The sequence below is a fragment of the Phodopus roborovskii genome, unplaced genomic scaffold, assembly GCF_943737965.1.
Source record: "Phodopus roborovskii unplaced genomic scaffold, PHOROB, whole genome shotgun sequence".
Classification (NCBI taxonomy): Eukaryota; Metazoa; Chordata; class Mammalia; order Rodentia; family Cricetidae; genus Phodopus; species Phodopus roborovskii.
The window spans coordinates 726,806-741,302 of record NW_026126560.1 but is presented as its reverse complement, the minus strand read 5'-3'; the positions used below and the strand labels follow the sequence as shown (position 1 = coordinate 741,302).

Here is a 14,497-nt window from a genome sequence, read left to right as displayed (position 1 = left end):
GGCATGCTGACACATGCCTGTACTCCCAGGATTCTGGAGGCTGAGAAAGGAGGGTGGATATTTGTTGGCCAAATTGGGTTCTGTGAGTTAAAGGACAGCCTGGGCTCCATAACAAACAAAGAGCAAGGCAAAACAACAAAATAAGCAGGAGTGGTCACTAACTCTTCCAGAAAACATCAAACAGGTTCAGAGACCTGTACAAACCAAGCAAATTCATCAGGCACTTCAAACATTTAAAGGGTCATCTTTTACCCCAGGTTCCCTGACTCATTACACTTCAGTTCAGTTTGCAGAACTTGTAGTTTGAGGTAACAAGTGACATTCTGAGTAACAATGGGTTTAATAGCATTTGACTGAGTTCAAAGGAAGCAGGGGATTATACCAGGCTTTTCTTTCAGGCCACCAACCAGATCCCAAATCATGACATGGAGACTTAATTTTAGCTATAGATGCTCTGTCTTGTCTCATGATTGTTTCTTGCTAGCTCTTATAACTTAACCTGTCTCTCTTCATCTACATTTTGGCTCAGGGATTTTTTTTTTTTTTTTTAACTTTCCTTTCTTCTGTATGTCCTATTCCTGCCTGGCTGGCTGGCCCTGAGCATCTTTTTCTTCCTCAATCTCTCCTCTCTTGAGCCTAGTATTCTCTCTGCCTGCCAGCGCTACCTAGCTCTCTCCTGCCTAGCTATTGGCTGTTCGGCATTTTATTAGACCAATCAGGTACCTTAGGCAGACAAGATGAAACAAATGCAACACATCTTTACATAACTAAAAAATGCAGCATAAACAAATGTAACATGCCTTTACCAGTTAAAGTAATATTCCACAGCATAAAAAATGTAACACATCTTTACATGGTTAAAATAATATTCCACATCAGGGGATTCTGCAATTGGGAAATGCTTCTAAACACCCAAGGCCATCTCCAAATAACCCCCTTTCTCCAAACCCAAGACATCCTGTCCATCCAGCACAAGGCCAGCCTAGTTGCCTACCACGAAGACCATTTTAGACTCATCTCCATGGCAGTGAGCCCAGGAGAAAGAAATAATGTTTTCACCCTCATCGGTGGTGGCAGCCACAGGGAAGAGGGCTGCAAGGGCAGCGGAATTTGGGTAACTAAGGACACTGGGGCTGAGTGTGGTAGCGAATGTCTTTAACCCCCGATTCTCAAAGATCAGGTGGATCTCTTTGAGTTCTAGGCCAGCCTGGTATACATAGTGAGTCCAGGCTATCCAGGGCTACACAGTGAGACCCTGTCCAAAAAAAAAAAAAAAAAAAAAAAGAAGGAGAAGGAAAAAGAGAAGGAGGAGGAGAAGGAGAAGGAGAAGGAGAAGGAGAAGGAGAAAGGTAGATACAAAACAAAACATCAGGGATCGGTCTGTTATAGCTCGGTAATAGAGTGAATAGAGTGTCTGCCTAGGATGCACAAGGCCTGGCTTCCATCCCCAGCACCACACACACAAACACACACACACACACACACAAAGGAAAGCATCAGTGTCATATCCTAGAAGAGGGAGACCACAGCAAAGGGAGGTTATCAATTTTGGGGAGTCATGGGGCTAGGGTAGAATAGGCCTTGTGTATGTATGCTTGACAAACTCTTTAGCATTAAGATATGTTTCCAGCCTGGGGTGGGGTCTACTTATAACTCTAATCAATGCTATGGGTTGAACAGAGCTGGGAATTATTCTAGAGTGGCCTCCTTTTAGTTGAGAGATTATTAGTAGCTCTACCTATGGGGCACTTTGTGCACATCCCTTTGGAATGCCATTGAACTAGAGAGTAATTCTAGGGACCAACCTGTGAGTGACTCAGCAAGTAAAGACACCTTCACCAAGCATAAGACCTGAGTTCCATCCTCAAGGCCCACATGATGGAAGGAGAGGGGATCGACTTCTACAGGTTGGTTGTCCTATGACCTCCACGTGTGTGTGCCAAGGCATGTATGAACATGCTGTGCTACGTGTAAGCTTGTGCTTGTATATGAACATGCATGTGCACAAATAAATAAATGTAAATTTGAAAAAGCAATTTCCGAAGTCTTAGCCCCAAAAGATGTACATTTAATTAAAGTCATTTTTTTTTTCTAGTCCTTTATGAGTAGCTCGTGTCCCAGAGGTCTAGTAATCCCCTAGTAACTGCCAGAGAAACCTGTCTTAGCTCAAATCTCTGCCTTCCCTCTCTTTCCCACTGCCCCACACCCATTCTGTCCTCACCTCATTCTGCTGTGTGCCCCCAGGCTCCAATTCCGATGTGTCCTTGTCTCCGGAGCTCCACGAGGCTGCCAGGGTCCCCTTTCCAAACAGCAGCTCTGCCCAGGACATTCCCTGAGTTGGCTGCCTTCCTGACTGCCCCACAGCCTTCAGGCCAAAGTACAAATTCCTAACCTCCCTGAAAGCTCACAATCATCCCCTCCTCCCCAACTGCTTCTGCCCTGTGTCCTTTAGCTATCTGTCACAGTCAGCTGCCCTCCAGCCAAGACTTAGAAAAGCATAGTCCTGCAAAAATACAGTTTCAGGCCTGCAAGAGTCCCTGTGTTTTTTGGTCTTCAGTGTTATCTACCAGAATCTTCATAAGGCAGGAGGATTCACAGTTCAAGGCCAGCTTGGGCCAGATAGTGAGACCTTGTCACACTAAACAGAAACAAAACAAAAACCTTCCCTTTAAAATCCCTCAGCAAAGAGGGGGGGGGGGGGCACGACACATGGCTCAGGGACAGCACCTGCCTGGTATAGGGGAGGCCCTGGACTCCATTCTCAGCACTGTAAAGACGAGACCCGAATTCTAGCTGACCGTGGTCTCTGTCATACCATCGCTTCTGGACTGTGCTCCACTGCTTTATTCGTGAGAGAGGATGAGCAGGACCTTCACCTCCTGCTCTTCATTCACCCCAGCACCATGCAAAACCAAAGATGCCCAACCTTTGCTTCCTTTAAATTTTTCTGTATTTGCTATTTTGGATTGATGAGACAGGGTCTCATCATTGTAGCCCAGGCTGGCCACCAACTCAATGTAATCCTTTTGCCTCAGACTCTGGAATTCTGGCTGGAATTAAAGATGAAAGTTACTATACTAGGCTATTAAAAAAAAAAATGTTTTCGAGTTCATTCTCCCCTCCCCCTATTTTTAAACAAGTGAAGCGAAGGGAGGGAGGCTGGAACCTACCACAGTATGTCCTGCATGGCAAACCCCACCTCCCACTTCTGAGCTCTGCTCCTTCCTGGGTGGTGTGGCAATGTTGGAAGCTTGGAATAGATTGTGGGGAGACAAAGAAGGGGAGAGATCTTTGAGGCTCTGAATTACTTATTTCCCTTGACTTTCCATTTACTCATTTGTAACACAAAATTTCTGCATCCTTGACTGGGTCCATGTCTCCAGCCTGTAGGGCTTCAGCAGGCTCCTAGGCTCTCTGGGAGTGATAGCCAGGATCGTAGCGCCACCTAGTGGGGTTAGGAAGAAGTGGTTGAGGAGCAAGAGAGGGAACCCACCAGCTCAGGGGCCAGGAGAGAGGAATCAGAATTTAGGTCAAACCTGCGAAAGGTGGAGGTCAACGTGAAACGGGCAACAAGGCAATCCCTGTTCACCATGGTCAACCTCTCTGTCTGTCTTCTTCCCTTCAGGGTCCCTCTGTTCTTTGCCCTCAACTTCCGGGGTGCTGGGATCAGAGATCTGCACCACCATGCTCAGCCTCACGCCCTATTGTATTTTTTTTGAGATAGGATCTCACATCCTCCTCCTGTCATTCTCTTGCCTTAGCGTCCTGAAAATAATGACAACTGACGCTCATTTGTATGACAACTTACAGAGCTATCGTTTTCCACCCTTCTTCTGGGGTCTGATGGAACCTCGCTGAGTATTGAGTGACAATTACTATCATGTGACCCCCCCCCAGATACCTAGCTGCTCCCCAAAGTTCAAACAGTGTAACTTTGTACTGATAAGTGTGTGTACATTAAAAACAAAACAAAACACAGGATGGGGGGGGGCTGTCCCAAGCGTCATGTCCAGATGCCTCCTTCTTGGCACATGTACAACCAACTTTCAAGTGACTGAAACAAGGAACTGCACAAGGAAAACGGTCAGCCTTGCTGTGACATGGTTTGGAAATGGCTCTGAAGAAAGGGGCTGGCTCTCTGGGCACAGGTGTGTCAGACGATGACAGAAGAACACTATGAGTTATGGGCCGTGGACTCCTGAGGCAGGCCTGTACCTGATTTTTGTATTTTATTTTCAGTTCAACATATGCCCCAACCTGTAAGCTCAGTAGCTGGGCTCCTCAGGTGGCTCATAAAGGATAATATGTTCCATTTAGATCAGCTCCATTTCATCTGACAAATTCAAAAATAATTTGAGACATACTTACACTGTTTTGTGGGGTTTGTGGTGCTAGATCAAACCTGGAGCCTCATATACACTGGGCAGAGGCTACACCACCAATTTACAACTCTACCTCCTCAAACATACAAGGTGGCTAGACAACATTTATCTATTTGTTGTGACAAGGTCTTGGGTAGTCAGAATTGATGGTCATAAGACCTCAAACTCAATATGTAGCAGAGGCTAGCCTTAAATTCCTAAATCTCCTACCTCTTACCATTTGACCCCATGCTTGACTTTTACTTATTATTTATTTTACAATTTTATATGCATATAACATATGCTGATCATATCCCCCATTACCCTATCTCTTACCCCTTATTCATTACATGTATTAACATTTTTAAAGTGCATCTATTTATTTGTGTGGGGTGGGATGCATGTGTCATGGCATGTGTGCAGAGGGTGGGGGTCTTGTCTTCTTCCATGTGGGTCTTAGGGATTGAACACAGGTCCTCAGCCTTGACAACAAGCACATTTCCCTGCTGGTTCACATAACTGGCAGCATCTACTGTATTTTTGAGAGAAGCTTTCACTGTGTGTCCCAAGCAGTGTCAAACAGGAAATTCTCCTGCCATGGTCTCCATAGTGCTGGGATTATAGTCCAAACCTCCACTGGAAAACAAATTTTAAATGCTAAATAAATAAAGGCACAAGCTACTGGGGCTTAAATAGCACTGCAGCCTACCTCAAAGTCATCGGCTCAGAGGAAAAAAAAAAAAAAAAAAACCCAGACAGGGATACACCCATAATGAATCTCAGGGCTTGGAGTTTAAAATACATTAAGTACACATGAAAAATTACCCTCTGTGTTCACACCATTGAAATGTAAATGTGGTCCTATTCTCCAAACTGCTACTTGGTCCTGAAATTGCACTTGGGATTCTGTCTCCCCACAGATGTCATACTCATCACCCCTCTTCTCGTTGATAAGAATTCTCTCCCTAAGGCTCTTTGCAAGAATTCTTTTTCCTGTAATGAATACTCAGTGGCTCAGGCTTGTCTTTCCAGCCTGCTGGATGTAAGTATCCCCTGATTAATGGACCTGCCAACTCTGAAAGCTGATATCACATCCACAAGGGCTCAGCCTGAAAAAAGTGTCATTTCTTATCCCTGTTGTCCAAGCCCTTCCTTTTGTGAGCTCTGGGAGCCTCCAGGGATACCAAGTATTTCATATGGGGTTTTGTTAGTAGCAAGGGTCCCCTTATAAATAACAAATTGAAGTAGATTGTTGAATTACTAAATTCAATAGAAATAATTTCTTGTGTCAGATAACATACTTCACATGGTAAGCATAATCCTATCCCCATCGTTTTTTTTTTTTCAATTTTTCACTCCCAACAGTCATGCTGCAATGTAACCATTTAAACCCATGTGATACATCACTCTAAGCAACCTATTATTTTAAAGATTTGTTTTTATTTTATGAGTGTTTGCTGCACATACCTGCACCAGGGACTCCTTGGAACTGGGGTTACAGGCAGTTTTGAGTCACCATGTGAATCCTGGGAACATAGCCTGGGTCTTTGGAAAGAGCAGCAAGTGCTCTTAACCATGGAGCCATCTCTCCAGCCCTCCTCATTTATACATTACACCTTATTTATTGTGTGTAGCTGCATTAACATGTGAGAATAGAAGCCAGAGGATACCCTGAAGGACCTCTTCTCCTACCATGTGTGTCCCAGGGTTCAAACCCAGGTCCTCAGGTTTGGTGCAAACACCCACTGAAACCATCCCACCAGCCCTCAACACCATTATTCTTTTTCTAGGTTCTACCCAGAGGTGAAGGCTTGTGTCTTCATTAGGGTTTCTATTGTTGTGATAAAACACTGTGACCAAACTGGACTTGGAAAAGGAGTTGACCTCATTTTACAGCTTACAGCAGTTCCCACAGAGTGGGAACACAAGGCAGGATCCTGGAGGCAGGAGCTGATGCAGAGCCCACGGAGGGGTGCTGCTTACTGGCTTGCTCCCCTTGGTTTGCTCAGCCTGCTTTCTTATAGCACTCAGCACCACCTGCCCAGGGGAGACACCACCCACAGTGATCTGGGCCCTCCTGTATCAATCATCAATCAAGAAAATTCCCCACAGGCCTATTTGGTGGGTGTGCCTTTTGTTGTTGTTGTTTTGTTTTGTTTTTTGAGACAGGGTTTCTCTGTGTAGCTCTGTAGACCAGGCTGGCCTCGAACTCACAGAGATCTGCCTGCCTCTGCCTCCCAAGTGCTGGGATGAAAGGTTCGAACCAGCACTGCCCAACTGGAGGGGGCATTTTTTTCAAACGAGGTTCCATCTTTCCAAACGACTCTAGCTTGTATCAAGTTGACATAAAACTGCCAGCATGGCTTTCTGTAACACAGTTCCTTGAGAAGAAAATACAGTTCTACAGAGCTCTGACTGCAAATGAGTGGAATTAGGGGCCGCTTCACACGGCTGCACAGGCATCTAGGGAAATAGCAGGCAGGTGGGTGGATTAATTTCAAGAGGACTAGTGATCCCAAAGTTGTAAAACAATGTTCTACCCTGAAATTGTATTCCATAGCGTGGATAAGGTGTGGGTGTAATTGTTCTGGGGTCCAAATAAGAAAACCAAAGGAAGGGTAGGCGAGATGGTTCCATGGGTAAAACTGCTTGCTATTTTATCTCCAAAGCCCTGGTGTAAACAGAGAACCAACTTCTGAAAGTTGTCCTCTAACCTCCACGCATGTGCCCATACTGACACACGCACCACACACACTATGCCCATACTAACACGGGCACCACACACACTACTAGTAACAAAAGAAAAGTAACCAAAGCTAACCCTAACTGGGCATGGTGGTGTACCCCTGTGGGCACAGCACTTGGAGGCTGAGGCAGGAGGATTCTGAGTTCAAGGTCAGCTTAGGTGACAGATGGAGACCCTTTCTCAAAAACAAAACAAGATGGCCACTTCTCCCAGATCCTGGGGAATATCCACAAAATATAGACTTCCAGAAGCAAAGACCAGAGCATCAGCATGTGATTTCCATAGTAAAAACAATGAAAATGGTTAGCAGTTAACGCATCGTCAAAGGGATGGGAACCAGAGACAAAATAGGGAGACACAGTCTTCTACAGAGAAGTACAGGGCTCTACAGGCATCACAGGCACTGAGTCCACTAGGCCAAGCTAAGCCAGGTTATACACTGTCTTAGTCTGATGGTTGATACTGTAACAGAATACCACTGCCTGGGGGCTATGTAAGGAAAAGACTTCTCACATTCTGAAGGTTGAAGTCTAAAGTTGAAGGGTCACATCTTGCTACATGACAACACAAGGAAAGACATCTCACAGAGAGCATTAGAGAGACAGTGATGAGTCAGAGTGGCCAAAAAACCCCTCCTCCTCCTCTTGAGACAGAGTCCTGTTTCTGTTTCATAGTCTAGGCTAGCCTCAAATATGGCTTGGCCTTCCTTCCTTCCTTCCTTCCTTCCTTCCTTCCTTCCTTCCTTCCTCTTTTTGAGACAGGGTCTTACTATGTAGCCCAATCTGTCCTGTAACACACTATGTAGACCAGGCTGGCCTCAAACTCACAGAGATCTGCCTGCTCCTGCCTCTCAAGTGCTGGGATTTAAGGTGTGTGCTACTATGCCCAGTAGACTAGCTTTTCTAACTAATCCAGTCCTAACACAACACGATTCCATTCACGTGGCCTGACACCTCCTCAAGGTGCTGTCCCTCAACACAATTAAGAGTGGTGACTAAATTTCAATGTGATCTTTGGAAAGGGATGCAAACTACAGCAGGTCCACACCAAATTGGAATGACAACTAAACTAAATGCCCAAGAGGTCATGACCAAGAAGCAAACCAACGATAAGGTACCACCCACAAACACTCCAGTGGTGATGAGAACACAGCCCATGAGAAATCTATAATAAGCCATTCCAATGAATGTAGTGCACAAAAGCTCACTGAAGAGCAGATCTGTAGCTTTCTAAAGCCGAGAATATAAAGATTCCGGGCAGCATCTATCAGATACCGAAGAACGAAACATTAAAGCATTGCATACAGCGATCACCACCTCATTTTGTTACGTTGTCCTAACACTTATCTCTGATCCTCCTATAGTGAATTTTCTTTAAAGTGTCTGTCAAACATCAAAGGCAAAGTAACTACCAAATAGCATGACTGGGACGCCTCCCAGCTCTGGGTGCTGCTAATTGCACCATGCAGTGGCGTGTCACCTGCTGACAGATTTACTACAGCGCCGTTTTCCCATCAGCCATTCATGCAGATATTTTTAGGGCTGGCTTATTAGAATAGGGTGGGTGCCCTATGATTTCCCCCTCCCCAGCCCCCAAGCTGGGAGTCTGTGATTCAACATCCTTATTCTGCTTAGTTCATTGTCTTGCAGAGAAATTAGTCATTTCTGGGCAATGACTGCAGACTACAGTGGACATTTCAAATCTGAATCACAGTTTCCAGCCTCCACTGTAGTCATCATGTGATTCTCATGAATAATCAGAAATAAATAATCTGCCTCCTTTATTTTGCACCCCTCCACACACACACACACTTCTACCCTTTCAAGTTAATGTCACACACTGATGATGACAATACAAAGTGCCCTTTCGGGGCCAGCCATCTCATCTTGGCAATCTTCTCTCCTGGAAGGCACTCCTCATGGATCTGCCCAAAGCAGTTCAGTATGTTATCCTCCACTGAAGTTTAACTGAGGTCTATCTGGTTTTAAAGCTAAGCACTTGCAATTTGAGAGACAAACAACAGAACAGCGAGCTGAGGGGAGATAGGGGCAAGGCGGTACTTCTAAGCAAGGGCAAAGTGTGCTGAGGAGTGCCTAGCCCGAATCTGTGCTCAGAGAATGCAATTCTAGACTCTTGGGTCCCAGGGCAAAGGATTCCATGAGGAACACATGGTTAAGAATAGAAATAGAAGCTGGGGTGTGGTGGTGCATGCCTTTAATTCTAGAACTTGGGACGCAAAGGCAAGGTAGAGATCTCTGTGAATTCAAGGCCAGCCTGGTCTACAGAGCTACACATCGGGACCTGATGTCCAAACAGCTGAAGAAATGGCTCAGTTCTTAAGAGCACTAGCTGCTTTTGTAAAGGACCTGGGTTTGACTCCCAAAACCCACATAGTGGCTCACAACTGCCTGTAACTAACTCTAATTACAAGCCATCAGATGTGGCTTATGTGGACACTAGGCAGACATGTGGTGCACATATATACATGTAGACAAAAAGGTTTGTACACAGAAGAAAATAATTACTAAAAAGAAACAAACAAAACAGACTTTTTTTTTTTATTATTAATCACCAATAACTCCTCACCCAGAAGTGAACCTCCATCATCTACATCAACCCAATTTCATGGGTCCTATTTCATGCAGGTGACCATGGCTCCTTTTTGCCTTTTGGGTTAGGGCTTGGAAAATAGACTGAGCTGACCTTGAACTTATGCTCCTCCTGCCTCAACCTTCTAAGTGCTGGGGTGATAGGCATGCACCAGCCCGTGTGGCTATTACCTGAATGGTTTGTCTGTATCTGTCTTCAGTGCCTCAGGTTTTGTGCAAGCTCTCTTCCCTCCATCTTTCTTTATAGATTAACACTTTTGGGTTTTAGAAATTAGGAAGTCTGAAAGCAGGAGGTCATAGTGCCCTGGGAGTCTATATGTACCTAGTAATTAGCTCCTCAGACACATGTCTCCTTAATTGCTTTCTTTGGAAAAGGTGATAAACTCCTATACCTCTCCTGGGACAAGTGGCTACATTTGAACTGAGGTCCCTAGGTCATTCCCGAAGGGCATTCCTGAGCGGCCTCTTTAGGCATTTATATGCTAAATGGGGCAAGGCTCAGACTTTAAAGACCTCTGAGGTTTTTCTTATTGTTGTTGTTTCTGTTCTTGGGGTTTTTTGTTTGTTTGTTTGTTTGTTTTGTTTTGTTTTTGAGACAGGGTTTCTCTGTATAGCCCTGGGTGTCCTGGAACTCACTTTGTAGATCAGGCTGGCCTTAAACTCAGATCCACCTGCCTCTGCCTCCTGAGCCCTGGGATTAATGTGCTGCTTAACATGTATTTTAATTAATTGTCTGATATTAAGTAATACATGCATTTCCATCTCCTAATCCTCTCACAGGCCTTCTTGTGGGCTCACATAAGCTACGGACCACACCATGGGTAAAATAGAGAAACTAATTTCTCTACCAATAAAAGGAAAGAGGGGGCCAGAGAGATGGCTCAGACTTCCTTCCAAAATTGACAACCTGAGTTTGATCCTTGGGACCCACACAGTAGCAGGAGAGAGCTGACTTCCTCCTCTGTCCTCTGATGGTTACTTGTATGCTATGCCATGCACAAACCCATGTGCATGAGCACACACAGACATGATAACATTTAACATATGACAAAACAAAAAGGGAAAAGAGGTATTCCCATCTTTCCTCACAAAAGGCTTTTCTCTGGAAGCAGGAGACACAGAGATGCCAGTCCTTGGGTGTGATTGCTAGGAAGTACGTGTAATCCCAGAACTCAAGCAGCTAAGGCAGGGAGATTATGAGCTTGAGGCAAAGCCTGAGCTACACATCTCAAGGCCAAAACAATTGGGTATAGCCTAACATATTTCATTCTCCTTTAAGGATAAAAGCACACAGATAAGCATAGCAGAGGCTACTGTGAGCTTTTACAAGGACCCTCAAACGAGCCTAAAGGTCTTTCTCTACTCCATGTCCTAAACCTGCAGTTGCCTTGGCCTATAGGTGACCCATAGGAAAGGCAACCATCTGTGATGCTGAATCTGAATCCTGGGGCAGGACCAATCATCTCCTGGGAGCCACCTGGGTCCTTCAGTCAGGAAGGACTTTTGGAGACCACCGTGTAGAAACATAATTGGGAATGTCACCAACCAAACCACACCGTGCCCAGATGCTTAATCATGTAGAGCTCTCCTCCTTGCCCAATTCTTCCTCTATTTAAACCTGAACCTCATGCCAGTACCACAAAGATGGGCATGGGGGTTTCTGGCCCCTTGATCTGTTCCTCTTCCTGTGTGCACAGGTTAAATGGCCCCTGCTTTTCACTAGCTCTTTAACTGGCATTTGGGTGGATGGCTGAACCCAGTTACACTCCTCTAACAATCAGGACTGACTGGAGAAGCTAAGGCATCCATTCAAAAGCATAGGCCCGCCTCTCCAAACCAAGGGGTGCCAAGGCTGCACCCTAATTCTGCAGAACAGGAGCTACTGGTCTCTGCCTAGAGATGGCAAGTAAAATACACCCTGTTGAATTTCAGTTTCAGATGAGTAACACAAACATTGTTTAGCATAGGTATGTAGCAAACGCTTCATGAAATAGTACTCCAGAAAACACTAAATTGTTTATCGGAAATCTAAGTGAACTGGCCATCCTATGTTTTTAATTCCTCAGTCTGGCATTGATGATGGTCAGGAAAGACATGCCAGCAGCACCTTGGGCCCACTGAGAGAGTGAGATACAAAGGAAGGTGTATTGGCCTTCTTTCCTTTCATTCTGGGATGCTAAAGAGGAGATGGCACCTGATGACATAGTGAGGCAGAGAGATACTCACATCCACACATTTATCTCCCCACTAGTTTATCAAATGTTTATTTAACATATTTAAATTTTTAAATGCATTTTCATGTGCAACAGTGCTTTTTGCCTGCATGTATGTATGTGCACCACATGCGTGCCTGGTGTCCACAGAGGTCAGCAGACAGTATTAGCTACCCTGAAACTGGTGTTACCAATGGTTGTGAGCTGCCATGTAGGTTCTGGGAAGCAAGACCTGGTCCCCTGCCAGAGCAAGCAGGGCTCTTAACTGCTCAGCCATCTCTCCAGCCCCCAATGTTCATAAAAGAGCTTGCAGAGATGAAACCTCTGGGCCCAGAAAAACAATTAGGGCAGTAAATTTGTTTTCTTTTTTCTTTCTCTCCCCTTGACTCACTCTTTTTAAGTAGTGTATTATTTTAAATTATGTATATGTGATGTAGGTATGTGACCATGTGTGAGGTGTCCCCAGAGTCTAGAGATCTTGGACCCTGCAAGAGCTAAAGTTATGAGTGGTGTGAACTCAGGTCCTCTGCAAGAACAATACACACTCTTAATGGATGAACCAGCTCTCCAGCCCATACCCCACATAAAAGTTAACATCTCACAGTGTAGCCTAGACTGATCTCAGAATCAAGATCCTCTTGCTCCAGCCTTCCAAGAGCTGGAGTATAGGTGTGCACTGTTATACTCTGCTAAAATGAAAGTTGCCAAGTTTAGATGATAATGTAAGGTAGCAGCCTAAGTGGGGCAGTCTCCTCCTGTCTTCCTGGGTGCTCTACACTCCAGTGTTTCTGTCTCTGCCCTGGAACAAAAGAAATCCTTTCCTTTTGATTAGATTTATTCATTTACTTATTTTGTGTTTTTATGAGACAGGGTCTCATGTAGCTCAGGCTGGCCCAAAAACTTACTAACTAGTGAAACTTTCTTTGACTTCCTGATCTGCTTGCTTCTCCTTCCCAAGTGCTGGACTTATAGGCATGCACTATCACAGCTGCTCTAGTTTTAATTTTTCAGACAGGGTCTTGTATAGTCTCCCTGCCTCAACCTCCCAAGTGCTAGGATTACAAGTATGTCCTTCTCTTGGCTTCCCTTTGGTCTTAAATTCAAATTTCCTCTATACGTTGAGTCTGATTATTTCCTTCCTGGTTGATTTTCAGGAGCACAGCAGTCAAACTGAGTGGCAGAGCTCTGTGATGCAGCAGAACACAGTTCATTCTTACAGACAGCAAAGTCTGGGACCAGACTGATGGGCACTCAAGAGGGGCCTTTGGCCTAGGAGTATCCCTTTAGTACTAGAGGGATCTAGGGAAGGCCTGGGGTCAAAGAGCTTCGATACTCAAGTTTATCTCCCTAGACAAAGCCCAGCCTTTCAATAGGCTAGCCATCTTCTGAGAAGCATCTGACTTTAGTCTCAGTCCAAACAGTCTACTCTCTCCCACGTCTCTGGGCTTTTCCTGGTATTTACATTTAGAAACCAATACCTGTTTATAAACAGGTTCTGAACAGAAACCAAGGCCTGTGTTACTCTGAAAGCCACACCCAGAGTGGGTGGCCAAGCTCTTGAGATGTGAGCTGTCAGGAGATTCCAGGAAGTGCCTTGCCTACTCTGCTTAGGTCTTGTCAAATCTGACCCATTGATGTATAGACTCAAAAGACACAAGGTGGCTTGTGTGATTTAGGGAAGAACTGAGGAGCAGCCAAGGAATGGCAGGACCCATGGGAAACTGAACAGCATCTCATTTCTCACCTCCTTAGAGGGTCCAAGCTGAGAACAGCTGATCCCATTTTCCTTGGGCCGTCTCCATTCACAGCTGAAGTCAGGGTCAGAGAGCAGCCTAAATAACAGTGCATAGTTGTCTCATGTGATGGAGGGTCTGGAGTAGAGTGGTTGCTCTAGAGTTGACTTGTTAAATATTTAATGATCTACAGTTCTCATTTTGCCCATCTATGTGTGTGTTTTTGGGGACCAAACCCAGGACCTCACACATACCTAGGCAGATGCTCTCCAGTTCAGCTATATACCTCAGCCCTGACTTTTGGCTTTTCGGGACCAGAGGGCTGCTTCAGCAACAAATACATCCTCCCATCAGTATTTCAAAAGAAGGCCAGCAAGGATGGGATATCTCCTTTACTAAATCCCCCATCCTCCTTCCTTTTACGGGTCAGAACTGGGTCGAATGTCCACCCCTACAATGGGGAAGGCTGTCAGGCAAGTGTTGGGCAAGAGAAGAGCAGGCAGGGATTGTCTTAGATCCATCTCCTGGACTGCCATGCCCAGCTTGTAACTAAGTCAGTGGAAGAAAGAAAGACACATAGTTCTCAAAACCCAGCTTCCCAGTGACCTCTTTGAGGCCGCCAAGCCTAAGTGATCATATGTTGTTGAAACTCCTTCTTTGGGGAAATGTGAACATTGTCTACCACTTCCCTCCTATGATCCCCAAAACACACCAAGTGTGACTCCACCAAATTTACTTATGACTATAGGGCAGGGGTTACAGGCAGGAGCGTGGACAACGTCAGTGGGGCCACACTGGAAGGTCTGCACGCAGCGTGGATGATGACTCCCTCTGG

At 45.3% G+C, this 14,497-nt stretch overlaps 1 protein-coding gene across 4 annotated transcripts in view; it reads right to left on the bottom strand.

Annotated features, from left to right (window-relative positions):
• Kifc3 (kinesin family member C3) overlaps window positions 1-2,348 on the bottom strand; it is an 87,564-nt gene extending 85,216 nt beyond the window's left edge. For 3 of the 4 annotated variants that reach the window (XM_051201937.1, XM_051201935.1, XM_051201936.1), the window contains exon 1: window positions 2,222-2,348. In XM_051201937.1, coding sequence (XP_051057894.1) covers window positions 2,222-2,329 — 108 coding nt within the window. In that variant the 5' untranslated portion in view covers window positions 2,330-2,348. The remainder of the gene's footprint in view (window positions 1-2,221) is intronic. The other variant, XM_051201940.1, reaches the window with a different exon arrangement.
• Between the last annotated feature and the right edge of the window lie 12,149 nt (window positions 2,349-14,497).